Source organism: Netta rufina, assembly GCF_964035555.1.
Source record: "Netta rufina genome assembly, chromosome: 15".
Classification (NCBI taxonomy): Eukaryota; Metazoa; Chordata; class Aves; order Anseriformes; family Anatidae; genus Netta; species Netta rufina.
Genome location: NC_140138.1, coordinates 988,965 through 1,014,423, shown reverse-complemented (window position 1 = coordinate 1,014,423; position 25,459 = coordinate 988,965). Strand labels below are relative to the sequence as shown.

The following is a 25,459-nucleotide window of genomic DNA, read 5'->3' as shown; positions in this document are numbered from 1 at the left end:
GATAGCAGAGTTTGTCAGCAAACTGTGAAGCTACTTCAAATGTCAGAATGCTGCAGCAGTGTTTCTGCACTCTCACCATTTGCCAGTGTGTTCCTACCTCTTTGTAGTCTCTCTCTGCTGATTGTTTGCCCTCGATTCAAGCATCGCATATGCGCATTAATTGCTGCATTGGTAGTGTTAATTGGTAGTGTTAACTCTTTAGCCCAGAGTAAACTGTTCATAAACCACACATCAACAACAGAAAAAGGAGATACCAAAGAAGGTACTTTCAAAAAGAGGGCAGGTCTAGGTGGAGAACCTCAACTGAAGAGTCCAGGAAAATTTCCGCCTCCTTGCTGATCCAATTTTAAAACTGTGCCCTAAACTGATTCAGGACCAACCTGAGAAATGAGCCAAGATGGACTTAGGGCGCCAAGTTATTAGTCTCTGATTCTGCTGTTAAGAGTATCTAGTAATTTAGTGTCATAATTTTTAAAAGGGAAAAAAAGGAAAATGGGAGGAACTACTGGCCAGTCAGTCTCATCTCTCTTCCCAGTCCTACCTCTGCTGTAATGCCGTACCATGTTTCCATAAGTTGCGTGGCCATGTTTGCATATCAGCACTCTAATTAGCACTGCAAAGTGTTCCTAGGTAAGTGCTTAAAGCTGACACTTCCATGCTGCTAAGGAATATCTTTGTTGTATCCTTGCTCCAAGCTTTCAGTCACAGTTTAGATCTGAACAACACTGCACATGCCTTCTGGAGAAGTATCACACCAGTTACCTGCAGAAAACTGTGCTCAGTGAGAGCAAGCTGTGGCCTTGAAAATGCGAAAAGAGAGAGAGTAAAAAAAAAAACACCACTGCTCTCAGTCACATAAGTTGTGGCTCTTTTCTACTATTTGCATGGTTACCATCACCTTAGTCTCAAAGTCATAGTAAAGGTCCTGGCTACATAAAGGAAAAAATAAATGAAAAAATTAAAAACAGGTTTATACCAGCTGACTTTAAATGTAGTCTTCACTGGAAGACCTTCACATTACTTCAGTTACCAATTTGCCTTTTCACTACAGTAAATTAGCTCATAAAGGAGTGTTGGCCAAAGTTTCTGTAACTGGCTGCTGCTACACAGACAGAGACAGGTGGCAATGCTTATTTTTACTAGACTATATTTACAATCTGGTTGTATAATACAGAGATTTGCTTTTTGCTGAAAGGAAACAACAAGTTTGGAGGAAAAGAGAATAAAAAAGTCAAATCCCTAAAGCTACATACATAATCAATGATCATCTCATACACTATGAAAGAAGATTTTGGGAAAAAACAAACAAACAAGCAAACAAACAAAAAAAAAAAACAGGTATTTATCTAAAGATTTGGCTGCAAAACAAGGATTTTTTCTAATTCTAGGGTTGCCTAATTACAGTAGCACTACATGCTGATGCACACAGAGAAAGGAGTTTGAACTCGGGGAGTAAGTATTGTCCAGCTGGTGCCAAAACTCACTGCTCTGCCAACTTTTGTGTGAACACAGAATGTGTCTGGCTCAACTCAGTCCAGTGCACTGCTAGCTTAGAAGAATAGAGTCTAAGCATTTGGTTTTAACACAGCCTGAACGTGAGTATGAATCTGTAATGCTCTATGGCAGCTGTGTAACCCTGTGTGGCTGCTAGGCACGGTGTAGGAACTGCACCCAGCCTGCTGTGCACAACTAATGTCAAGCAGGAGGTGCTATTTCCACTATAAATCCATCTGCATTCACACTTTTTAAAAAACAGACTAGCAAATTTAATCTTGACAGCTATCAGAACATGTTAAGATCTTTTGCAATCCTGCTGTTAATCTTCAGAATGTGTGACAATCGCTGTTTTATTCAAAAACAGTGCGGGCAAGGATCCCACTTTTCTAACCCTTCTGAGACCCACAAAATTGTCCGCAAGAAAAAAAGTCAACTTATTCCAGGGAATGCAACCAGTCTGCACTGGAACAAAGGTGTTTCTGCCAGGAACATGCAGGTCTGCAAAGAAGATAACTAATACAAAGGAAACCGGCATAAAGAACAAATCAATTAACTTCACAGAAGTTACCAGATCATGCCAACTGATCCCTGCATAGATTCTGGTGAGAATTTTGATCACAGCCCAAGGAAATGTGACTGCAATAGTCCATCAATGAAAGCAGTCCCATCACCTATTAGCCTAGCCACAGACACAGAGCTGGGACCTCCTCCGCAGTCATTCACACTACACTTGGGTCAAATACTTTCAAATACAGAGGCCTGTATCACCAGGCAAGGCTATTCACTCCCTATCAACAAAAAGTGCAAATCACAATTTATTGATTTCCTGCAATTTACTGATTTGTTGCAATTGCTTTTTTGTTTGTTTGTTTCTTTGCTTGTTTTCTTCAGGAAGGTTGCCCTCCAACTACCAGCTAAGCCCAAATCTGCCTGAAGTTAACTATTAACCTTGTTTTCCACAATGAGCAGCCTGTGAATACTGCTGCCAGATCCAATTAAGAGGAAGGCTTACGTATGAGTCTGGTTTGCTGTTCTGCGGTTTCCTCAACTTTCTTTTCAACAGTTTGTCTAATAGCTCCTAATACAAGATTTTTCTCCATAGAGGACAAGCCTAGAGCGAACTGGGACTTAACTCAAAGGGTTTTCAAACACTGATAGAAAATGTTTGCTGAATTCCCTATGCAAGAGTACACTTAATAAAATATCTCAAACAGAAATTCCTTGAAATTCCTTCTATTAGTTACATCTGATACCTGATGCTGAAATTGAGAACAACTTGGTCACATTTGATTGAAGATGAGGATCTCAGGAAAAATTTAGTTTAGCAGCTTGTTTTAGAACTGTGGTCTCCTGACTCTCAGGCTTTCTGACACAGTCCTTCCTTTAAATCCAAGTCCTTGGAGAGACAAGATTACTAAAGAAATTCAGTTTTCCTAACTTTTAATCTACTCTCCCAATCATCCTGGTTGCAAAGGAAATTTTGGAAATGCATTCAAGCTAACTTTTTTAATGTAAGGAAATAACCCATTTTTTTTTTTCCTCTTCTGGCATTTTAATCCCTCCTCTAGGGACATTTGGCTAGAACGTATTGACTCATGGGTTTCTGAGGTACAGACTGAAAGAGATTCCTATGGGAATAGAGAAAGCTGGGATGGGTTGTCTAGTTCCTGTCAGCTTTTGAAGGTATTTAGAACAGTGCTGATCATGCAAATTATTAGTTTCTTATAAAAGAAACTAAAGTAAAAAGTCAGAGTAAAGGACATAGATATATATACTAATATTGGAAGGAAAAATCAAAGTTTTTGAACAAAGTACTTTAAGCGTTATATGCTGCAGATTCCTGGCCAAAACAGTTATATACCGACTTTCTCCTGTCATCTCTGAATCTAAGAACAGTTTACACAATCTCCTACTGACAGTGATTCTAGCTTCTTCCCATTTGCAGGCTTTCTTCTTGCCTGGCTGCTTCTCTTTGTGTTACCTGTGGATCTCTGTGTTTTGTAGTAATAGACAGTAACTGAGAGGGACAGACAGAGTCTACCAAGAAGAGTAAGACTCAAGTAGCACTCTCTGCAGCTTATTTTGCATCCTTTGTTCTACTGAGGTACTGCTCACACTGGAGGTACCAGAGTTTATAAGACTAGTTGAATTAATACAAGACCTTAAATGCTAACTAATTATGAATGTGGGACTAAGTTTCCCAAATGTTTCCAAAATGATAGGACAAGCTGACAGCAATTCAGAACAGTATTCCAGTCTTAAGGTTCAATCAAAGGCCTTGCTTGGGACTGCTGACTTTGCAGGATTGTTTTAGCTAGGCTCTTATAATTTTTAAAGAACATTTATAATACATTTTTCAGCATAACTCCTCTTTCTTTATCACCAATTTGCTAGCATTAATACTTCACTTCTTATGTTGTTTCTCTCCAACACCTCAGCATTTCAGTAGCACACACTCTTCTAAAGCCTGCAAGACTCATAATTATAGTTCAGATAATACAGGAGAAATAACATTCTGCACAGTTATGGGAAAACAGTAATCAAGAGATTTGCCTTCTGTTCCTAGATCTGGCATAGATACCCCGTGCATCCTTGGACAATTTGTTTATATCAAAATTTTCAAGTGTTGCCAGGGGAGTCTGAAACCTACAATAGGCCTGGCTTCTAGAGCTAAATCTCTTAGTAGTGGATACTTTTTCAGAAGCACTGAACAGCCATAGCTCCCACACGTTTCTGTTGTATTCAGCTTCTCCAGCATACGGTCCTACATACCCAGTTGAGCCCAGAGTTGGCAGAACTTCAAAACCCTGAGCTCTTAGCCATCCGGGCTTTGCCGTCTGTAGCAACTTTGCCTCACTCTAAACAGAGCTCAGCAATAATTTGTTTAACGTTGGTTGTGGAAGACTGGCTATAGATGATTACAAGCATTGATAACCTTGAATATTTCTATAGAAATATAGTGTTGATCTACCAGCAATGGCAGCAACTATCCATAACATGGTAAAACATTTAAAACCAAGTAACTGCCAAATACACTCTGCACATCTGCCTAGGTAATATATTAAACCTTATTTTATAGATGGTCTTTTAAAGCAAATAGGTCCAGGAAAGTAATGCATAAATAAGCTGAGGTTTTGTGTGTTCACATAGTTTATGGGAACTTTGACCAAAAGCAAGCTAGCTAAAGTAAGTACATATGCAGCTGAGTGGAGAACACTAACACATGAACATCTTATTCAGGTATTTCTGTTCACTGTCTGAAAGAAACAAGATGTCCAGAAGCATTACTAGTGTGCTAATGTTGCTAATGTCTACAGAAACATATTTGAAGCCTTCAATTGCATTAATTTATCCAGGAAAATAGCTTGAAAAGACACAGTAAAAAAGTTGGTGACTTAGGAAGTCTTCCCCTCACAGAATAAACACCTTCTTATTCTTTGCACATCTAGGGAAGTACGCAGGTACCAGTCTGGATGTCACATTTCCATTTACAAGACTTTTTTGTATTAACTCAGCAGTAAGAAGCGGGTCTCTTTGGAGCAATCTGTCTACATTTCTGCCCAGCATTGTAAAATGGAAGATACCAGTTGTGTCTAGGAGGCTTTGCAACTGCCCTGAAGTTAGCTGGAAACCTGGTCTAACTGCTGTGTTGGGTCTGTGATAATCTTGTGTCACTTCCAGTTTGATTCTTTTCAAAACTGGCTGTCAGAGTCTGCTCTGCCACCAGCTACAGGTAAAAGCATTAGATTCCTTCACCTCTCCAAGTAATAAATTGATTTCTATTTCAAACAGTATTTGCCTGTTTGCTTTAAATAAACACAAAGAGCATCTGAATAGCTGAAGAACTGTACAATACAGATTTCCTGAACAGTTTTTTTTTTTTTTTTTTTTAGCTTTTCAACTCTCTGAACTATTTCCTTTTAGCCTGGAGATCACACTCCTATTGTCTTGTGTTTTGACCCACTACCCACATTTCATTGCTATCGGCCATCTGACAGCACTGGAGCTCTCAGCTACAGCTGTTTATCTGTATTTAGCAACTTAGGGTCCTGTTAAACAATCAGAAAACATGTGACTTGGTCATATAGCAAAGAAAACACAGGAAAAAAAAAAAACAAAAATATTTTGGGCCTGTCTGCATCATGAAGGCTGGAATACCACCTCTACCAATGCTGTTAATTCAGATTTTTCCTCCATATTATTCAAGGCTATTAATACAATGTAAGCCCTATATGTAGGCATGCAGCTTATCTGGCTATACACTGACAAATAACCTGATAGTACTTCAAATGGAGAAATGAGATACAAATAATCGACCCAGTCACAGCCCCACACAGACTTACAATTAGAAATAATCTCCATGGGAAACTATACACTATGTAAATCCAAACTGTTTGTAGTTGTAACTCTTCACAGATGTAAACTGCAATACCTTTCATGTCTGAATACCTGTAACTTGTGTTGCTTTTTCTCTTCAAAAACTGTGTAACTAATGCCATCAGAATGCAGAATCATTTCCTATCTGATATTCTATATACTAGGTAGATATTCTATATAGAATATATCTCTATATATGAGACAGATATAGACAGATATTCTATATTCTACCTGAAGCTACATTCAGTTCTATCTAAAGCTACGTTCAGGGTCTTGCCATAGCTGTGATGCCCTAACAACAAGTAAATGAAAAGGGGCTATCATGTTTGGATAATCTGCACTGGCTGCACGGATGGTACCGTCACTGTCTTCCAGAGCTCTGTATTTATTTTTCACATCTCTTTAGCTCTTTAGCTTTTTAGCTATGGTCCTTCTGATTCCCTGCTCTCTCTTTTCTGTGCTAATATTCTCACCACAGAGTTCTCAATTCTTCACAAACCTAAAAGAATTAAGGATATTGCCCTGTATTCATAAATATCTGCTCTCTCCAGTAGCACCATTCACCGTATGTTGTGTTATTCAATTTGCCATACCCTACAAGTCTCAGTATGGCATGTTGTCTTTGCTAGCGTTCAGCCTGTGCCAGAGGCCAGCTGCTGGCATGGGAGCAACTAACATATCTAACTTTGGAGAGATCCAGGCTGTCCAGACTACCCACCATTAGTATAGTTGCAATAACTAATAGCAGAGAAGCTTGTATATAGAAACTAGTATAGATGAGACTCTTCAAGAGGCACTGAGATTTCTAAAATGGAGGGCATGTATTCACACAGGTTGCAAGAGCCAAATGGGAAATAAACAGGAACAAGAGAAATGTCTTCTTCATACTTACAGGGTAACTGTGTTTTCAGTGTTATAAAATGATCTGATTTCTAACAACTATTAATATCAGTTTCAAGGAATGTGCACTTCCAGTTTTGTTCAGTGGGAGAAAAAAAGTCCAAATATTTTCTACAGTAGTTGCTTTTCAGCAAATAACTGCTGACTGGAGGTCTCATCCTAAGGAATACTGCATAGGCTTTGTTTCACAGAGGAAAAAAAAAAAAAGCTACATTGTTTTGAAGCCTTGTGCATCCATCCTGGAGAAGGTGCAGGGCACATAGTACAGTAAATAGCACTGCTAGAAAGATAGCTTGTCCTTTATGACTGATCACTGGTGGGTAATCCTGCAGCATGGTCCCTTCACCCACCAGTACTGCACGCACAGATGGCTCACAGCCAGGTTACCCTGGCATGGATGCTAGGCGGCGAGCACAGTGCCTGGAAAACGTTTGATGCTGACAGCTACTGTGAACTGCTTTGTGGGGAACAGCTTTTCCACTGCGTTAATTCTGCTGCAATAAAAGATTTTCTAAACTAGAGTCATTCAAAACAGAAACATCATAAAAATCAAATTTATATGGAACTTTGGCATATATAATGTAGCCTGTATTTATCACAAGGAAGAATTACAAAAACTGAATTCTCTAAAAGCTGAGTCAAAAAGACAGCTAGGTCACTATAGAAAAGGCTGCTCTGCTCCTTGCTCACAGATTGCAGTCCTGGATGACAGACATGCAGCTCTGCCTTCCCTGTATTTTGGAGGGACTTGGCACTGCTTGAATAAGCCTCCTAGCTGATGCAATGAGGATGTAAAATTTGACTTGGAAAACAGTCAAGCACAAACACATACTTCTTGTGTACCACTTACCATGCAGGGTTAAACCATGAATTCATTTGTCCTGTAGTCCCCTTGCCCCAAGAATGTGCTGGTAACTGAAGTAGAGCACCCTCTCTTGCCCTATATTGGCACCATGAGCTTTGCAGCTTTCTGGCCTCCTTTAAGGGATGTGGTCCTCCAGCCAGTGACCAGTGCAGCACTTACCACAGCTAAATTCCCTCCAGTACCCCCTAAGGCTCCACTACCCTATCTAACCTGGGTACAGAATACTAACAATAATTGTGATACTGGGAAAGTCATATATGCTGACATTTAGGATTTGACATAGCATAATGCAGTCGCTGCAGATTCCATTCAAATTAAATCCTGCTGCAGATTTTCAGAGGGAGAATACACCTAATCCTAAAAAGAAGATAAAAATGTCTTTACCTGATACTTGGAACAACGGAAGTAAAGGAAATAAGAGAGAATTACCGATAGATTAAGTTGCAGCAATGTGAAGGAGAACGAAGGCCTTTGCACAACCAATAGCAGAACAGTTTACAGCTCAGCTTCTAGTATAGTGAGTAATTGCTGGTACTCAGGAAATTAATCTGAAGATCTTAATTGCAACTAAAACAATTACTCATAATCAGAATACTGTATTTAATAGTCTTTGCTACTAATAGATAAAATAGCTACATCATGTGTTAAATCCTGTCTGTGTTGAAATTTCTGATTGTTCCTATGCAGTACTCCTGTCTTGGGTCATGAGCTGCCTTCCTGGATTCAGAGGAGTAAACAAGTACGCCCAAGCAAAATTTAGCAGGAAACTTGCAGGGAAAAAAAAATGGTAACAAGATGGTCTGCGGGACAGGGCATTTGCCTTTCTGTACCTCAGAATTGGCTAAGGACCAATTCTGGACTCTTATTAACAAGACTCATACCTACATACCACGACTCTTTTACAACTTAGTGTTTTAATACCTTCCAGGTGGTAAAAGAAAGGGATGCACAGTAAAATTAAGAGGGCCGTAGCCTATAGGCCTTAGACTCTGAGGGACAAATGGCTTTGTTGATAAACTGCTCAGCCTAAGACCCTGTGCTGCCCCCCTCTTCTGGACTCACTTATGAATATGTATTTGTTGTTTCTTTTCTTTTTCATGGAAAGGGAAACTTATAGCATTCTTTATAATGTGTAAATTAAAAAGAGGAAAAAATGTGACTGCAGCTTAAGGTTTTTTGTTTGTTTGTTTGTTTGTTTTTAATACAGGTAGTTTTCTTCGTGGTTTTTGTATAAAACATTCTGGTATTAAAATTTTCTTCCTAGGGTAGTCTCTGGTGGCCTAGAGAACTGCAATAGGTGTAACATTAGAAAAAAATCAATAAATGAAAACGATGCAGAGAGAATGGAAGAGATTTAAAGCCAACCAAACCATTTTGGTTGAGTTAATACTGTAATTATTTGAACAGATGAATACTTTTTTCTTGTCTTCTGGAAAGGGTGGGAGTGGGAAGAACACAACAAGGAAGTTTTTCAAGAAGATTCCCTACAAAATCTTCATAAAGAAAAGGAGGAATTAAAAAAGTTCTGTAAGTCTTTGCAAATTTTAAACAGAAAAGAATTAATAAATTAAAGTTAGGCCCAAATGACTAAGAAGCCAAACCAGAAAAAAAAAAAAAAAAAAAAAAAAAAGTATTTTGATTTGGGTAGAGGTGGGGTCACATTTACTGATTTTACAGTCCACCATGATGTTAATTTCATCTAGTAAACATGGGCAATGTCTTTTCACTGATATATTTCTATACTATTCTATAGTAGCTTATACAGTCAGCTCTTCTAGAAAGTAGCTGAAGCACTCAGTTTATCAGAAAATATATCTTCATTCTAAATGAAAAAAAATAAATTCAATTGGTAAGGAAAAGAATGGAAAGACTTTTTGGCTCTTCCTCCAGTCATGGAACAGGCAATAGCTTTGTTGCACATGTCTTTGTGGTCAAGTTAAACTGAATGAAACGCTGAACAACTCCCTCCTTCACAAATCTGTTTTCCAAATGCATATTGAAAAATCAGCTTTTCAGCATAACACAGTTACCTGTAGTGCCAAGCAAACACTGTTCCTGCAAAGTGAAGTTCACACTGCCAAATCTTTCAGCTACGAAACTGTTAGCTCTCCTATCTAATACAGACAACCCATGCAGCCTAATCACAAAGCAATATTTGATTCCACTAGACAAGGCACATAAGCAGAAACACTCCATGTCCCAACTTATGTTCTGTGCCAAAAAAGGGCTTCAGCCTTCTGAAGCCTGCAGCTAAGCTTATGCTCAAATGGGTTTTAAACAATCCTTCTTTCCTGGCCTAGATTCACAGCTTATCATCATGAAGTACCACTTACAACACTAAATAGAATAAGAGAATCCACCATTGTCATACTGCTGTCAAACAGGAACTATCTTTTGTGGGTTTTCTTTAAATAGATGAGGTGGGTATTCCTGAAGGTGGAATTAATGCTGAAACAAATTGATTCTACTACTCAGATATATGCTAATCTTAAATGTGCTTTTACACTTTGTGAGTCACAGCAAAATGACGGTAAGATACAGCATGGACATGGGAATATACACATATAATCACAAGTGGGTATTCAGAACAGCACAGGATAACCAGTGATCTTCCTTTGTAATGACTACACTGATTACTTTAAAATAAAACAACAGACAAGCTCATCCCTGTGTTCTCAGGAGTATCAGTTGCCTTAATTCTCCCATCACTAAAGAGCAAACACACCCCTTGCTCTGAATGTAATGGGAATTTAAAACGGTGCTATTCGCGCAACCTGTCTGATAATCTCATTATCCTTTTCTTTCCTACAAAAATGCCAGTTTCCTTCATTATGGACAATTACTCAGTCTATGGCCTCTGAGTTTATCCACTTCCTACCTAACACACTAAAGTCATGATGACACCATCTCACTAAATAGCTTTAGTTTTGCAGACACAAAAAAAATTTCCCAAGTGTGGTGGTCAAGGTAGAGCAAACAGAAACAGAGAAGCAGACAACTTTCTGATATTAAAAACATCAACCAATATTTAGTGCATCAAACAGCAGACTGGTTAAAAAAACCCTCAAACTTTCAGCCAACAGTAGGAACTGTGGAGATCTCAGGTTCATCTGTGACTGAGTGTAAAAGCCATGAGATGCTTTCTTAAGCACGAGGGTATGGGAAGCTGGTAGGCTTCCACAGAAGATCTGCAAGGAAAGCTTCTGTGGTACATACAGCCTGCCCTTGTAGAGGAAACAAGTCTGGCTTTAGTGTGTGAACTTTATAAAATTGTTGAAAATTCAGCTTCGACACAGACAGAATCTTCATGTACTTTCATTCCTCTTCAGCTTCAGAGCTGGATTAAAAATTTCCTTCCTTCTGTTATAAATGAAGCCTCATTTATAACAGATTTACTGAATTTAGTAATATTTATAAAAGAAATATTCATAAAACGTATAAAAGACAAGTAAACAGCGCTGGGTGTGCGGGGAGTCTACGTTCCACCAACATGCACACACGAACATCAAACATTCTAAATACACAGAACATTGCTTTATATACTAAACACAAGTACATGTATGCCTATACATACGTACAATCCGGAAAGGTAACAAACAATCCTTTAAGTTTCATGACTTACTGAACTTGAGTACACCTATACATATGCACATTCAGAAAAGGTAACAAACAATCCTTTAAGTTCCATAACTTAACAGTCTCCATTTGCCATTCCTTTTCTTGATTACAAACAACAGCCTCCATTTTCCATTCCTTTTGAACAATATGTCTTGCTTTAAGTTGTCAAGCAACTCGGTCTTCAGGCTTTATGTATCCTGTTCTTCCCGGATCGAAGAAAAGCATATCCATCTCCTTTTCAAGGCCAATAGGCCTGGGTCAAAAGGCACGTTCAGGTCAACAGGGGGTGTAACAGCAAAAGCCTTCCATGGCTGTAGCAGCAGAGGGGCCAATGGCGTAGCAGTCGGATCAGTAAAGGAGCCCGCGGCTCCCTCACTATCTGGCAAGCCACACGTTTCTGACTGTGGTCCCACAGGGCTCTTTAAGGCCTCAGAGACTGCTCGCCAGGTGCTGAGCAAGCCCACTGCAACCTTGTCGTTTTTAGTTGCAGAGTCCCACACCTTGACCTCAGTTTGGTCCCATGTTTCAGGCTCATAAACTGTCCGATTGTTAAGAAGGAGAATAAGCTCTAAGGTTACCAGGACAGTCTTTGTTCCTAAGGACGTATGATTCCCCATAATGCACAACTGCTTACCAGCGAGAGGCAGTTGTGTGCACAGGTCAGCTTCTCTCAGCTCGAGCTTCTTCCCAGCTCCAGTGCGCCTATTTCCAGCAACTTTCAGTACGAGCTTCTCTGAGCAGTTTCCTGAGTTTGGCCGAACTTATCTTCATGAGGCAATCAATGCGCCTGTTCCCGTCCTGGTCTCCATTCTGCCAGCCTGTTCCTCTTTACTTCTTTTTCCTGCTTCTTTATTGATGACATAACTTCATCATATCGAGTTGCCTTTTTTATCTTGAGAGCAGGCTCCCCTCTTAAACCCTTCTCTCCACAGCAGTTCTTTTCAAAACAACTTTTCATTGGTCAAATAACTTTGAATGTGACAACAACAGCCAACACACAGAAACATCCATGCCTTAACAGCTGGAGAACAAGAGACCATCTGGAGAACAAGAAACCGGAGACTGCATGGACTCTCCTGAATCACCCTTCTTTGTTCCCTCTAAACTCTTATATTCCTGATGGCCTCGTCGTTAAGAGTCTAATGTTATCTCAACCACGGGGCTTTCCAACCCCCATGGCCACACTCTCAAATCTCCCCCTTCTTTATTAATATCAACCATTTTCTCGCCACGAAGTACCACTTCATATATAACTTCAAATGAAATAAGGAAAGAGATAGCTCACCTGCTAAGCTGCTGAAGGGATTCAGCATTCAGAAAAGGAGCGATTCTCCTTTTCTCTGTGATGTCTGTACTTTCTAGTCGGCCTGCAAGTAAAGGTGTGAGCTGTTACTTGTGTCTCCTTAAACAGAGGGGGCAGCATTTTGTCCTCGAGCAGCCCCTTAATAGACTTGCAAAACAGCTACTTCTAAGGATCAGCTAAAACACACATAAATAAATACTCTCTGTGGAATAATCTGTTTTCCTGATTTGGGTGCAAAGATGATTACTGAACAGATTTTGCAGCGAAGAGTGCCACAGAACAAAAAGAAAATTGAACAGGGATAGATCCAGGAAAGCTTGTCTGTTGTCCTTCCAAATGGGAACGGAGGAAGCAAGAGTTTTATTTTACTAGCTACCATTTCAGAAGTAACACAACAAATGCTCTTAATTAAAGGAACAACTGTTGACAGTAACCATTCAAAATCTATAGTTAATGGAAAGACACAGAAAGCTCCAAAGCGGGGTACACTTCAGTGGCCACATGAACTGTCTGAAAAGCTGCTGAAGGACAGGGAGAGCTTGAGGTGAGTTTGCAATGATATAGTATAAACTCACTTTAGGATAGAATAAAGCTTGTGATTTGATATTGTATAAACTTACTTTAGGATAGAATAGAACTTGTGACTAAAAGTTAGCAAGGACAAAGTAAACAACATCTTGTTATTTGTAGACCTTCTGTTACGTTTAAGCATTTTGTTATTTGAAAACACCCCATTATCTGTTAACACTCAGTCAGGCTGAGACTTGAGATAACTTGTCAACTGTCTGTTATGTCTTGTTAACTGAGACATCCTGTTATCTGCCGACCCTCAGTTAAACCGAAAGACAACTCAACGTTTTTACAGCCTGGAAAATAACTGATTAAGAAAGTGTATTATGAGGAAGACCTACGGCCTTCCTCCCAAAGACCACTGCCCACATCCTGGAGACCCTGGCCCACAATTCTTGGAAGGCTTTGCGCAAGCGCAAGGACTGATAAGCTAATTAGCATACGAAGCGAGGGTAGACGGGGGTTATGTAATGAATATGTATAGGTGCTAATTGAATATTCATTGTTTCACTGTATAAATACGAGATAGTTTGTCACTTCGAACATGCACGATAGGCGGAAGGATCCCCCGTGCATCCAGCGCTGCAATAAAGAATATACCACTTAAGGAAATTCGGCTTTGATCTTTAAATCAGCAACAATGGAAATTATCACTCTAACAAAACAAATTACAGGCAAAACTTAATCTGATCATGAATTTCTCTGACAGTGGTATAGTTAGTCCCAGAAGAGAAACCAAAGAACCTCTATAATTAGTAATGCTTAAAATCAACATTGCTGGAAACTATGCTAGGAGTCAGAGTTGCTCCAGCAGAGACTGGGATGACTGTGATAATGACTACAGCTGACCCCAAAATACTTCTGCATATAATTCCCTATGAAGTTAATTACACATGTAATGTCAAGTGCTGGGATATAAAAGCATCAAAGCAGGAGGTTACACTTTAAATGATGCTGTGAAATTCAGAACATTGTTAAATCTGTCTGCATCGGATTTAAAAAGCCTTGAGCATTAACTGGAGACAGGTAAAGGCGGCAAAGCAAGAGGTTTTAAGCAGTTGTGAAGGATTAGCAGCCCTGTACTTTCTCCACAGCAGACTGTAAACTTCCCATGCTCTCAGCCTGTGCTTGTCAAGCATCCCGTTTGCAAAGACAAGAAACCAACGTGAAGAACCTGCTTTATTCTCTGTGCAATTTGCCAAGTATGGGTTACAAAATCACTATTAAAAGGTTCTCAAAGGCAAAAAATTTTCTAAATTATGCTAAAAGAGATTGCTGAACTTTTCTTAAGGCTTTGCTATGAGTGGATGACTTTCATGAGTCAGCTCTCGTAATTGCATTCATGCTTTTTGTACAAAAGTGCATGACCTTCTCACTGAAGTGCATCAGGACACTAATCCATTACAGCCAGTCTGCGTTCTTGGTTATGTAAAACAGGCATCTGCAGACACTCAAACATTTAAATGTGATTTAAACATCGTTTTAAATTACTGGCCCCACTGGCTACCTCTGCATCAGCTCACGGACACAAAGATGAGTTACTATCACGTCCAGCATTGCTGTGCCAGGGATGCAGCTCCTAACAGTGCAAGGAGCCCAGTGTTGGTGCTCAGTCTTCGGCTTTTTAAAAACATTTCGAACCTTTAAAGATGTGTTTAGGGGTCCTTTATCATCTCTTGATTGGCAGATGATGCACAAACACAACAGAACCTGATGCTGTTACAATCATTAAAAGGAAACCTTATTTAAAGTTAACGTGAATTGTCACAGGCCCACGGCAGACACAGCATTACTGACTGCAAGGCACTCCTACACCCTATAAAGTTGTGCACAATAGGGGCCAGCACCCCTACATTGTACAATAGGTGTTCACAGGGGAGCACAGTACCTTCTGCACACAGATTCCTGTCAGGGCCTTCGCCCTCAGAGCTCTTTTTGCCACATATCTCTCTCGAGCAACCTGGGTTCTGCTAGCACCCAGGCCTGAGCCCAGTAACAACCAGGGGGAGGCTGCAGAGAGCCAGAACCGGCCAAATCCCCAGCGCATCCCCGCAGCTGCCTCAGGGCAGGGGGCACTTCCTCCCTCAGCGCCCCTCGCCTCAGCCTTCTTCTTCTTCTTCTTCTTCTTCTTCTTCTTCTTCTTCTTCTTCTTCTTCTTCTTCTTCTTCTTCTTCTTCTTCTTCTTCTTCTTCTTTTTCTTCTTCTTTCTCCTCCTCCTCCTCGGGCATCACCGGCCCTGCCCGGACGGCTCTCTAGGGGACGGTGGGGCCGCCACCGTTGCTGGGGAGGAGAGACAGGAGAAGGGAGGAGAGGAGCAGAGGGAAGGGCCGAGCCCCGGCCCTGCCCGTCGAGGCGCCCATTGGCCGAGGCGCGGCGCTGCCCGGCCCCACTACAAGGCGGCGCGGGCGGGGAAACGGCCGTCGCGCCTGAGGTGGCGTCGGTAGGAGCGCCGTAGGCTGCGGCGGGGCCGGATCAAAGCGACGGTGAGGGGCTGGGGTTTCTGTCCCGACACAAAAGCGGCGGGTGAGGCCGCGCGGCGCCGCCACTGCTGAGGGAAGGGCTCCGGGTGGGGGTGTGGGCGGGGGGCGCTGCGGTCCCCTAGGGCCGCTCTTTGTGTGTGAGAGTAGACGGCGGGGTGCCCGGGGCGGCCCTGCCGAGCCCCCGGCTGCTGGGCGCTTTAGCTGTGCGCTGCCGTGGGCCGGAGTCGCGGGGCCGGGCCCCGGAGCCGCCGGCAGGGCCGGCTGTGCCTTCCGCGGCCCCGTGTGCTGCCTGCTGCGGGGAGGATGCGGCCCATGGGTGGGCAGCAGGGGTGGGAGCGCCCCGTGCCGACCTCACGTCGGGTAGGGGAGCGTGGGTTGTCCCCTCCGTCTGGCCGGGCTGCCAGGAGCGGGGACATCCCTCTGGGGAGGGAGCCCAAGGCATCTGGGACGTGCAGGGAGCTGTGCAGCCCCTCCCTCCGGGGGGATGAAAGCGGCCAGGCCAGGCGCAGGGCGGCCTCACCTTCGCTTTTCCTGTGAGCTGAGGTGAAAACCCGGAGCGCAGGACTAAGAGCCCGAGCTATTGAGCTACTTGGTGCTGGTACATGGCAGGGTTTGGTGTTGCTTTCAGTCTGTGAGCAGAGTATAATCGAGCAAAACTGCTTAATTATCAGTAATAAACAGGAACAAGCTAGCTGCTGTTGGACAAAGCCATTAAAATACATATATCCTGAGCACTCACTCAATTGTGTAAGTTAAAAAAGGGTTTTATCAGTAAACTTAATGTTGTTGCTTCAGCAAGTTTTCTAATATATTGGGAATTATGCTATGAGACAGGGTATACATAGCACATTATTTCTGATAACCACCTGTCAGAAGCGACCCTGTTATCTTGTCTGAACAGGCCCCTCATCAGAGCTGTGTGTGGCTGTGACTGACAAAGTCCAAAGTGTGACAGAAGCTTTGCCAGGCAACTGCCTTGGAGGCAGGTGTGATCTTACCAGTAGAAACCTGCTGCTAGTTCTCCATAAACTGGATCTCTTGCCTGACAGGCTGTTACAGCATAAACCCATTCCCCTTGCTGTGCTGCTGAGAGTGTCTGTGTGCTTTTGAAGTTGTGTGGCTGTACCTGGGAAACTCACTGGCCTGCTCTGCCCTCTCTTCACCTTGCTGTCTCATGTAAAACACTAACTGCACTGTAGTTTAACTTAGTGTAAAAGCTCTGAAAGTAATTCTTGATTAAGTGTAAGGTACTGTTTTACCTCATGTGGAGACTAACTGCAGTTCCAGGCAATGATGCTAGGTCTAGTGTTTCTAACTGTTGCTTCATTGCTAAGTTGTTGGAAAACTGTCCTGGACAGTAAAGCCTATCTGTAATGAATTGGCTACAGAAAAGCCTTTTTTAAGGCTTTCCTGCTCTTTTATTCCTCATAACAAGTGGAACAAGGGTTGTGGCAGGAGACTTGCACTGAAGGTTTCCACTGAACAGCTCCTTCAAAAACAGCCTCCAGCCAAGCCTCGCTTTGTGCAGTGCAATTTGGCTTTATCAGAAAGAGAGGGCATTAAACTAGAGTTGATTGAGAATAACAGTGGTCCCACAGTTTCTCTGGCAGTAGTAAAGGCTGACAGCTTCTGCACTATGAAGGCTTCTAGCTTTCCGAGGCTGCGTAATGTGAGTGCTGGGTGCACTTGTGTGCCAATGCCAGAATTACATTTTGGATCTCCCCTGAGGCTTTTTCCCTCCTTGTTCCACTGGTAACGAGGATGCTCTTGTGATGAGCATACAGCATTCCTTAAAAGTAATCTTCCTTGCACATACAAGAGGAAGTGTTTTTCAGTTAGTAGCATCTATTGCAAGCTGCTGTTACTTTCCTGCAAAGATTTTAGCATGGAGGCTTTTTAACTAAGCAGTAGTTATTACGTATCCATTTCTAAGCTAAAGTCAGGGTGGTAGTTCTATTCTCATACCTTTTCGCCTATCTCATTTAACTTGCATTATTCCTTGTGGTATTTTGCCAAAAGTATCTTTTTAAAAACACTTAACAAGCTTAAGGTGCAATTGTTGCTTGAGGATTTTGAGTGTTCTGTTTGGGTGAACTCTAGTAGATTGCCTTTTGAAGCCTCTTCCTATAGCTTTGGCTGTTACCGTAGCAGTATTTCTCTTCATGTGCATGCCTGCTGGTATTAACCACAGCTAACTTAGCAGCAGAATGCCTACAGTCATAAAAAAAAGTTTGTTTAGAAACTACTGCCAGCCTCATAGAATCTGTCCTCCAGCAGCCTTCTGCAATTTAAATTGGTTTGCTGTTTGTCCTTTACTTAGAGCTTTAGGATTGGGTAATAAAACTTCACAAATGGAATTGTGAGTGGAAGCTGGCATTAGCTGGAGAAAAAAAAAAAGCTGTTACTTTTAGAAAAATGGCTTATACCTGATGTTTTCACTGCTTGACTGCTGTAGGAACTGAGATAGGCTATTTGCAGTTCCCACCAGGGAATCTGACCAATCTTACTAATGAGTAAATGTGCTTAGATGTGTCCTTTGATGGCAAGTAGGGCGGGAAGAGATGGATGTAGCTCTAGAAGTGCCACCAAATACATACAAATGTTGCTAACAATTCCTTTGAAGATCAGAAATTTACATCTTTTAATATCTTACAGTAAAAGTGGTGGATGAAGTCAGAGCTGCTCCTGGTATACTTATAGGTCTCTTTAGCTCAGGTATGCTTTCAAAGTGAGCCTTAAAGCTCGTTGTAATCTCCTTTAGGATCAATTTAAGAGGATCAACAGAATGCAGTATTTTTCCAGGAGAGAAATGAACTCTGAAGACAGCTTAATCTCTATTTCAGTCAATTGCTGGTGGTGAGCTGTGAGTTCTGCATCTCAAGAACAACCCAACCCAAAGGTTGCCCTGGTAGTTTTTACCAGTGTGGTTGCGGTGTGTGCATGTACCAAGCTGAAGGCAGAATTAAGGCTGCAGGAGAGCTCTAGCTCTAGACATTGACCTAAAGCAAGAACAACTTCAGCATGAATTAACAACAGTAGCTAATGCCAGAGCACTGTCTTTATTTTATCAGCTTCTGATAATTCAGTTTCAAACAATCAGGAAAAAAAAATTAATCAAAAAATTAGAAGCTGCTGTCATCCCAGTTACTACTGTGCACCATTAATGAGCTGTTTGTGCCGTTGTAAAGCTGTACAGTTGCTTAATATCTGACACATAGGGTGCTGGCTCCAGGCTCCCTGAGTGGAAAGGAGAGGATATGCCTGCAGAAAGAATGACTACTATGCTTTCTCACTGAGAAGTAGGAGTTGAAGTGCTTTGAGAAAGTGACCTTGAATTTTATCTGGTTGTCCTTTTGCTAGAGGGTGAACGTCCATGCAGTCATCTTTCTGAAGACATCTAGTCTTGTTTTCTCCTGTAGCTCTTAGTATTAACTATAGTATGGTGCAAAGACATCAGGAGCTTTCTGAATAGAAGCTAGAAAGGGCTTCTTGATGCAACCTGATAATCCTGACAGCATGAACGTGAGATCAGACTTACTTCTGTGCCTAGAAAATGAAACTCACTGGGTAGTGCATTTGGAGGAAGTTGTGCCCTTCTTTGTTCCAGAGTTTAAGAATTCAGGCAATCTGAGTCCCTTTGATCAAATATAAAAGCAGTTAATTTAAAATAATAAAGATCTGTCCATCTGGATGGACATCCAACTGCATCCTGTAGGTCCTAGTTCTCCATCTCCAACACCTTCTACCTTGCCACATCAAAGCAATATCACTTGACACACAGGAGAGCCTAAGCCAGCTAGAATTAACTTTCTAGTGTAAACAGAGTGAGAGTTCACTTGCCTGAGAGATGAGTCCTGCAAGTTTGTTCTGTCTGCTACTGTTAACGTTTGGCTTGTCTGGTTAGGTGGTGATACTAAATACAAATGATCAACCCCATGCTAGGTGCAATGAAGAATATTTGTTAGGCTCATCCTTTTAGTCTAAGGGCCCGAGTTAGGAGTAGGGCTTCTCTACAAGAAATGATAATCTCCCAGTTTTAAAACCTGTCCTTCTGTTTAAGGTTCTGTGTGAATTTATTAAAGGAGCTGTCATGACTAAGCTGAGTTGACTTGTTAGAGCAGGGGACAACAAAACAAAGCTGTCACACCCGCAGTAATCAGCACGTTCTTCCTGGCCAGCTCTGCACCGTGAAGCTCCCTACTTATGCTCCTGGCTGTCAGCTGCTATAGTGTCTCACTTGCTGGAAGCAGCAGCTGTGCAGGAGTTGCCAGTACCCACATGTGGGCCTGCAAGGTCCTTTCCAGTGCCTGCTGAAGAACAGGACAGCTGGAGAGGACTGATCTGAAACACCTTCTTACTCAGAAGGTGGAAGTAGGGGTTAAACTGCCTCACAACCTCAAGCAGTAGCGGCGCTATGAAGCCATAACTGTGGTGTTAAACAGATGTCCAGGAATAGTAATATATATATATATATATATATTTTTAACCCAACACCAATAAATGCTTACATCTCAGAACTTCTGAGTTGCTACTGTGTATACTTGGTTCAGAAGAACCTTCCTGGGCAGTAGGCCTTCCGGGCCAGCTGTGCTCCTGGGGATCCCAAAAGAAATGGGAATAGCAAGAGCCCAGTGTATAACCTGGTAAGGGAGAGAGAACCTTGTCTCAAGACAGTTCTTCCCCATTACAGAAGAGCTTAGGTTCCTACTTGAGGGAGACTCAAGCACAGTTTCACAAACTACTATGCCTAGGTCTCCATTATCTATGGTGAACTGGGACCACTGCAGTTTGCAGCTGTGTCACAGAGGGGGATGGAGAAATGTCTTCTTACAGTGTGCATAGGTGTGGGTTCTCTGTTATCTGGACCTAACATGGAATCACAGAACTGTAGGGGTTGGAAGGGACCTCGAAAGATCATCGGGTCCAACCCCCCTGCCAAAGCAGGTTCCTCAGAGCAGGCTGCCCAGGTAGGCATCCAGACAGGCTTTAAATATCTCCAGAGAAGGAGACTCCACAACCTCCCTAGGCAGCCTGTTCCAATGCTCCGTCACCCTCACCGTGAAGTTCTTTCGCATGTCAGTGCAGAACTTCCTGTGCTCTAACTTGCAGCCATTGCCCCTTGTCCTATCCCCACAAACCACTGAGAAGAGGTTGGCTACATCCTTCTGTCCCCCACCCCTCAGATATGTATATACACTGAGAAGATCCCTCTCAGTCTTCTCTTCTCCAGGCTGAACAGGCCCAGGTCTCTCAGCCTTTCTTCATACGGAAGATGCTCCAGGCCCCGTATCATCTTTGTGGCCCTCTGCTGGACTCTTTCCAGGAGATCCCTGTCTTCCTTGTACCGGGGAGCCCAGAACTGGACACAGTACTCCAGGTGAGGCCTGACCAGGACAGAGTAGAGGGGGAGGATCTCCTCCCTTGACCTGCTGGCCATGCTCCTTTTAATGCACGCCAGGATCCCATTAGCCCTCTTGGCCACAAGGGCACAGTGCTGGCTCACAGTAGAACATTGGCTCTTGGACTTCTCAGTGTTAAAAGCTATTTTCTAGGTACCAGTAACTCTTTACTTCTGATGTAAAGGTATGTGCCACACCAAACAGCACTCAGTAGGCTGTCACTGCTGCTAGCAGCCCTGTGAGCTGTGGGACAGGGCTTCATGTGCCTACGTGAGAAGCAGACTAAATCATTTGTGCTGATGCTGTGCTGGTGTGGCTAGATCAAATAGTGCTGCAGTTCAGACATGCCCTGAGGAAAACTAACTCATGAAAGCCACCCTGACTCACCCTCAGCTGTTTTCCTGGTGTTGATTAAGCAGAGTTTATAGTGTTGCAAAACCAAGATGATCCTGACAAAAATTACACACCTTGTCTGGCTGCAGTGGGCATAGTTCTGCTGTTGCTGATATGTGGTATGGTTGGGTGTGAGTGGTAGTTGATTTTCTAATTGGAGAAAATTGAGTCTGCTGGACTTGCTGCTGTCAGGTATGCTACTGGCTGCAGTAGTTCATAGGGCTGGAAACACAATCAGTGTGTGCAAGTTAGTTCTGAGTCACTGGGCCCTAATAATGCTCGTACTGGATTTCTCTTGTGGATGAAGTAGCTGCGTGGTGTGCGTGGCTCTGCCATTCCACGAGAGGTTAGGGGCTTCTCTGGCTTAAGTGCTGTTGGTGAAGGTGTGATGTAATTGCCTTGACTCTGTCATGATGAGAATCCAAGGTACTGCACACAGCCTGTGGGTTCTGACCTAAGGCTGGGTGAGACTGACCTGTGAGGGGGCTTGCATGCAGGAGCTGATACTGCAGCTGGGTGCAACAGGGATGGTGGGGAAGAGTCTGTTCAGCATTTGTACAGGTATGTGACCCTCAGCAGACCAGCATTTATTGCAGCCAGAAGAAACTAGTTAATCCAACACCAGTCAGTGCCTACACACAAATGAATGCAGGCACTGCTGTTCTGTACTTGCAGCAGACCCTAGAGCCTTTCGGGACTGTACCTGCTGTACCTGAAATCGTGACTTTGAGCCCTGATTCCTACAGCAGTTCCCACATCGTAACTGGCTCCAACCTCTAAAAAGTCTCCCGTGAATTCCTGTACTGTTGAAGAGAAGGTAGCAGGAAAGAAAAAGTAACGAACCCAGTTGAAGTAGAGAAACCCAAAACTGCCAACTTTGTTAACAGTAACCTTAAATTTAAAAGGAAAGGCCCATATGACTCCTTAAAATACCATGAATTCAGAAGTGGAAGTAGACAAAAGCGTATGGAAAACGTCTGCTGCTTGCTGGAACTGTGGCAGACTATGAAAGTCTTGCAGCTCTTCCTCTCCCATTTTCCTGCCTCTGTTCCTATTTCAGCTTCATTTCTAACATGCCACCTTGCTCTTGCTATTTGAAAGCCACTAAGGAGGAGCAGAAGCTTGTAATAATAATTTTCCCCTTAGATTTACTGAAGTCTTCAATAAATCTAGCTTTACCTGCTTCTTACAAAAAATGTATTTAAAGCTATATTTGTTTTTTACCAGCTCAGTGAACAACCAATTAATTACCATGTACTCAACCCTTCTAAACAGACCAGTGTTATGGATGGGTTTGTAGTAATCCATTAGCATTAGAATTAATTTTGCAATTTACCAGTCCTGGAACTGTTTGTGCATTAGGAAGATGTCGTACATTAGAAATTTAAAGTGCCAGACTTCTGTCAGTTAGATGTACTGTTTCTGTAAGGTTCTTTACAAAAAGTAAAGGTAGCCAAATTACTATCTTGTCATGGATTTGAGAGTCGACCATGATTTAGTATTTGTATTAAATAGTCTTAAATCTCTTCATGCTAAACTCTACAGCTTCCATCACTGGCAAAAATATACATAATTTGCTATGTAAATCTAGGTATATCCTTGATATGAGTGCTGGGTTTGCTGAACTCTGCCTAGTGACTTCAATGTTTGTAAAAACTTGGTTGAGTTATGATTAAAACTTGATATGGACTGTACTGTCTCAGAACCACCTGATCCTAAGATGCCTCAGTATCTTTTCTCATCTTCTCTTAGAAAAAAATTCTTACTCGTGGGCATCTTGAAAGCAGGTCAAGTTGAACCCACGTTTAGCTCTTGTTTGCTTTAGTTCAGTGTAGACATCTACATGTTCAAAGGCAAGTTGTAAAGAAACATCTTAAAGTAAGTGTATATGCAGAAGCGTGAAGCACTGAATTCAGGAGGGTCATGTATCATCACAGAGAGGATACCAACCATAATTGTAATATTTCTGATTATGGTGAAGCTGAACAAGTGCATTAAGTATTTCTTTTTTTTTTTTTTTTTTTTTTTTTTTCCACTGCAGGAATTTGAAGATACAGTGAGGACAGCAGAATCTTCCTCAAGAAGTCTGAAATCCAAAATACTGACCATGTCTATTATGGATCACAGCCCCACCACAGGAGTGGTGACTGTCATTGTTATTTTGATTGCTATTGCAGCTCTTGGTGCCTTGATACTGGGCTGCTGGTGTTACTTGCGTCTGCAGAGGATCAGCCAGTCTGAAGATGAGGAAAGCATCGTGGGTGAAGGAGAAACCAAAGAGCCCTTTCTTCTTGTGCAGTACTCCGCTAAAGGACCTTGCGTAGAGAGGAAAGCAAAGCTAACTCCAAACAGCACAGAAGTACATAGCTAACTTGGAGCAACACCTGTATGTGGACTGTGCTTATATGTGTAACCAGCAGAAGAATCTATACTGTGAAGAACTTGGTCACGTGCACATTACTCATCAGAAAACACCCTGATGAGGCTTAAATAAGCTTTCATTGCAACTGCATGCACTGTGAAGTTGCTCTTTGTGTCAATTGTGTATCCTACTTCTGTGACAAGAGCTGACTCACCTGGCATAAAGTCCATTGCTGGCAATGGACACCAGGATATCTTTGAGTGAAGAGACTGATAGCATCTTTTTGTTACTTGAATGTTTAGCTGAGCCTATTTTGATGGAGCTACTACTGTAATGTGAACTACTTTACAACTGTGAACGGTAAATAGGCTGCCAGAAGCTTTTTGCTTTGTGCTCCACAGCACATGAGAATAGTATGGTGAAATAGTATGTAACACAAGAGGACTGTAGGTGGAATCCAGACCTTCAAAACCAGATCTGCAGTTAAAACTTGCTTCTGCTATTAACTTCTGAGTGCACAGCCATAGAGCCAGAACTTCAGCAGTTCACTGGACTAGTACAGAATGTTGAAAAGAAGGTAGAATACCTTGTTTGAAAAGCAGGTATAACCCGACAGTAATATGCTGAGGGAAGAAACAGAGGAGCTACAAGAAAGGAAATGGTTTCCTTCAGTTGCAGCTAGGCATAGGCTAAGCTTTTGGCTGCTAGAACTGAGCTCTCTCTAACCATGTAGCTACTGTGAGGAAACTGCCATTTTGACGGAACTGGGAACTGATGATGGATAATGAACCCTCAGGGATGGTCCAGAAGGTTTCCAGGAGTTTGAAGTGGCAGTAGAGCAGGGTCTTCTCTTCTGTCTGCATGCTGAAACTGCAGAAGCAGTTACTTATTAAAACTTATAAATGTAACTTACCTATTTTTTTCCTAGAAGGTCTGTTTGTGTACTTAGCAATTCAGGTGTATGTAAACAAAACGTTAGGAGTCTGTTTGTAAAAAGGCTTTTTAGTCTAAAGACAAGTGATCAACTACAGAATTCAATTTGTGTGTCTTGTAGATAACTCTTGTGGCTTAGCTCAACTACTACAAGATAAAAGTTTTAACATTAGTTTGTCTAGGATTGATACAGGGAAGCAGGACTGCTTTTCAGTTTGGGGGTGTCTTCATACTACTAGCTGGGAAGCACTGTCCTGTAAGGATGGGATATCTCTTTCACTTCCTGCTCTGTGGAGGAAATTGTGCTATAGAAACTGTAAAAAGATGTATTAAATACTTGGAGAGGAGAAGGGACAGCACTAAACCACCAAGGCCAGCTTGCCTACTCTCAGACTGTTGAGTAGGTACACATGCATTGAAGCCTGGTTCAACTTAACTCTAGCCCCTAAACTACTTCATACGCAGCTTCTTTATGAACTATTTTATATGAAGCTACTTTATACGTAGCCTCCTTGTGCCTAGTCTGGATTTTAAACACTTGATTGCCTAGGACCAAAAAGTTTACTGTGAAGACCTGTTTCCTAAAATATGCTACAAATAATGAAATTCAAATTCCAGCTCCCTTGGAAGTCACTTCTTTTGCTTCTTGCCCCTGTATGTATGGCATAACTCAGTTAAGAGGTGCCTTGCGAGCTTACTTGAGAATTGTGCAACTAGATATAAGACAACAGTGGCCTACTCCGTAAGGTCATACCCCTTTCT

The 25,459-nt window shown here is 42.1% G+C and overlaps 1 protein-coding gene across 1 annotated transcript; it reads left to right on the top strand.

Annotated features, from left to right (window-relative positions):
* The first annotated feature begins 15,578 nt into the window (after window positions 1-15,578).
* On the top strand, window positions 15,579-24,767 carry SNN (stannin). Its single transcript, XM_084295975.1, has 2 exons — window positions 15,579-15,613; window positions 23,444-24,767. Exon 2 carries the CDS (start codon window positions 23,510-23,512, stop codon window positions 23,771-23,773), a length of 264 nt encoding a protein of 87 aa, XP_084152101.1. The 5' UTR covers window positions 15,579-15,613; window positions 23,444-23,509; the 3' UTR covers window positions 23,774-24,767.
* Window positions 24,768-25,459: the final 692 nt, after the last annotated feature.